The 3,723-nt window shown below is 30.9% G+C and overlaps 1 protein-coding gene across 1 annotated transcript in view; it reads right to left on the reverse strand.

Annotated features, from left to right (window-relative positions):
- Nucleotides 1-1,718: 1,718 nt before the first annotated feature.
- nfkb2 (nuclear factor of kappa light polypeptide gene enhancer in B-cells 2 (p49/p100)) overlaps nucleotides 1,719-3,723 on the reverse strand; it is an 11,691-nt gene continuing 9,686 nt past the window's right edge. Inside the window, exons 12-13 of the mRNA XM_042501548.1 lie at nucleotides 3,536-3,647; nucleotides 1,719-2,160 (exon numbers count right to left, since the gene is read on the reverse strand). Of these exons, the coding sequence (XP_042357482.1) occupies nucleotides 2,090-2,160; nucleotides 3,536-3,647 (183 nt within the window). The 3' untranslated portion in view covers nucleotides 1,719-2,089. The remainder of the gene's footprint in view (nucleotides 2,161-3,535; nucleotides 3,648-3,723) is intronic.

A 3,723-nucleotide genomic window follows, 5' to 3' on the forward strand; every position in this document is an offset into this window, starting at 1 on the left:
TTAAGAGGAGAAAGCGCATGAATACACACTGTCAGTAAAAACACGCAGCGCCTCGAGTGGAAACTTCAGCAGCCTGATTATAATCATGTTTAAAAATAAACAAGATTTTTTAGAAGAAAAGATATTCAAGAAGTGCAGATCTTGTTCAACTAAAAATGTTCTTGAATTAAAAATATAAGTAGTCAAAATTACTAAACTCAAAGTCATAAAATCTGATTTAATATCTTTATTAATTTAACATCTAAAAAACTTTTAAATTTGTTTTGAGCATCTTATATTTTACATGTAACTGACTTTACTATCTTACATTTTTTTAAACATATTTTTAACCTTTTTTTTAATTTAACTGGCTTATTAAGGAATTTTGAAACGGTCAAAATTTTGACATATTTGATCATTTTGAAAAAAACAACAACTGTATTTTGACTGTTTTATAATTTTCATCAACACACTCGAATATATTTCGTGTCTCACAGCCAGTAATTAAAAACCTAATTTTACATTTATTTTGACTCTTTTTAGGTTATCATTTCATCGACTTTCCTGTCACAGAATTTTAAAAATGATGAAAATGTCAAAATTTTGACATCTTTTGTCATTTTTGAAGGCAAAAGAAAAACATTTTCAAACGTGTCTCACAACTTCACAACAAATTATAAATGGCCAAACAACTTCAACAAATGTCCTTTTAAAGTGGTTTTCTGTCTTTTTTTCTCGTGAGCGTCTGGTGTCCAAACCACAGTAAAGCATTTGTTACCGAAACAATAGTTTCAGATTAGAAACGAGCTTTAATTTATCTTTTTCAACGTCTAAAAAGACCGAGAATGAAGCAGGGGCAGCAAAATCAAACAGATTTTGACAACAAATGTTTCTTATTTAACTGACTGACTGAAAAGTTAGAAAATTCAAATAGAAAATTAAATAAGAGGTAAAAATAAGGACTTTAAGTTAAAATAGTCATTTTTTTAGTGTCAAATAATTTCGACAAAACCTTTTAGAACTTTTTTTAGAATCTTGATGATTTTATCATTTTAAACTAAAAAACTTAAAACTTAAACCTTTATAGTGATTTAGATATAATAATTCAATTCTAATAATTTTGACATAAAATTTTTTAAGTAAAAAGAGAAAACATTGACGATCCAGATGTTGACGTATTTCCTCGTATTTCTTAATTTAGCTTAAAAAAACTTTCTGAATCTTTGAAACAAACACGACTGAAGACGCCGTCAGTTTTACTTTGGGTGAGTATTTTTTATTTTTGTCATTCGTAACATTTTAAACCTTTTTTCTTAAAGTCTGAAAAAACACACGAACAGGTGAGTGACTGATGATGTCATCGCTCTGACTGACAGGTGAGGCGTGCTGCGTTCCAGAGCTGACGGAAAAATCGGAGAGAATCCCGGTTTCCTGCGAGACGAGGAGGGCCGATCGGCTCCAGGTGAGACACACACACACACACACACACACACACACACACACACCACACACACACACACACACTGTAAACACAGCACAGACGTCTCTGTTTCATAAACACGACTCGTCTCTGCGCTCGATCTTTATCAATAATCAAACACTCAGCAGATAATTGATAATCGATAATCACTGAAGGGAATTCTCGGTTAAAGTTCGTCCTGGTTTAAACATTTAAGTTAATGAGAAAAAAGAAAACAGCAAAAAAGTGAAAAGCAAAAACAGTTTTACGTCCGTATCATTCGTATTTATTCTGCTGTTTCGATCGTAGTTTCTTTGAATTCATTCATTTCAAACAAGTTTGTTTTTCTTGTTTTGGGGTAAATCTCTTAGATTTTGGCTTCTGTGACGGAAAATGTTGCTGATCTTTGTGATCTTTGTGTCGCTGTGAACGCAGCCGCCGTCTCCTGCAGGTCAACAAACATTCGAGTCCAAGTCCACCGGAAAAAAAAAGCATCAGAGTCTCTGCGGGAGGATTCAAGTCCGCCTGCTGGTTAAAGTCCCGATCTGGGTCCTGGTTCCTGCAGAGTCCAGGTTCCTGCAGAGTCCTGGTTCCTGCAGAGTCCAGGTTCTCCTGCAGGATGAGATGACGGGATTTTTTATTTCCTGCTCGTCACTGATTGGCCACAGGCGGCTCCTCTTCCTCCATTGGCTGGCTGCCGAAGCCGCTGTCAACGGTGGCGTCTGATTGGACAGAAGAAAAAAGTAAAGAGGTGAGTTTGGCTGCAGTTTGAATCAAAAACTTTATTCATGATAACATCAGCAATGCGGCAATGTAAATTACTCATGGTAAAAAAAAAATAAATAAATAAAATTAATTTAATAATAAAACTTTATTATAATGTAGCTTAAAAAATGCCAAAAATTAATTTCTGATAATAAAACTTTAAAACTTTTAATATCGCTTTATTTACGGTGCTGAAACTTTTTTCATAATAACACTTATGAATATCATAATTTATTTTATAATATAACTTAAAAAATAGTAACGAAAATGTATTTGTAATAATAAATATTAATTTATAATATCACTTTATTTTCAGTAAAAAAAACCACTATATTAATAAATCTTTACTAAATTCATAATGTATCCAGAGTAAAATAATTTCATTATTGCACAGCTGCAAAAATATATTAAAATTCATAACACATGACTTTGATTGTAATATAGATTTATTTACGGTAACATTATTTTATTAATATTAATAGAGATTTATAAAAAATGTTAATTTGTTACCTACATGTATTTCTTGTTAAAGAATTAATTTTGGATAAACCTTTGTTATGATAACAAAAATGTATTATATGATTGTTGCTTTATTAAAAATAAATATTTTCATTCAGAGTAACATAGCTTTGTTTATAATACAGATTTATTTACAGAAATATTATTCTATTAATATTGATACAAATTGATGAATAAAATAAATGTATTTATATAAACATAAAACGTATTTGTTGTTTATTGTTAAAAAATAGGATAAGCTTTTATTATAGCAACAAAAATGTATTTAAATTATTAACTTTACTAAAATCTAAACATAACTTTTTAACATTTAAACGTTTTAATATTAAAACCATTTAATCAATAATATATTATTTTTAATACAGTATATAAAAAATATAATATATAATATTTATTCATTTCATTCATTTATTCATATTTAATATAACAAATATAATGTTGCTGATGAAAATTATATTAAATAAATCATTGTTTATATGATTTACTGACTTTTTAATGAAAAAGGCCGAAAAGTTTTTCAGCTTTCGTGTGTTTTTAAAGTCAAATAAGCTTTTTTACAACCTCCATAAATATATGTTGACTGAAGATCACTTTAGATTTTTTGACATTTTTGTCATTTTTCGTGTATTTTGTGTCCTGGCAGCGTTACACTTTGTTAAAGTGAGACAGTTTGTGCCGAATAAAAAGACGGCGTGCACGTGAAGCGACAACATTTCAGAGCAGAGACAAACACGGATGCTTTTTAAAAAATTTAATTTAATTTAATTTTTTTTTTTAATTCAATTATTTCTATTTTATTCCATTTTTGTTTACCTGTGCTGTGTTTGTCGTCTCGCAGCTCGGCGTTCCTCAGCAGTCGGACTCCCTCCGTCAGACCGAGAGACTGAAGAGCGTCAACCAGACCTTCGACCGGACCGCCGCCCAGCTGGACAGAGAGACACACATGAGGGACAGGTGAGGGACAGGTGAGGGACACTGGACAGCACTGTTTGTGTTTGCAG

The sequence above is a fragment of the Plectropomus leopardus genome, chromosome 15 (genome assembly GCF_008729295.1).
Source record: "Plectropomus leopardus isolate mb chromosome 15, YSFRI_Pleo_2.0, whole genome shotgun sequence".
Lineage (NCBI taxonomy): Eukaryota > Metazoa > Chordata > Actinopteri > Perciformes > Serranidae > Plectropomus > Plectropomus leopardus.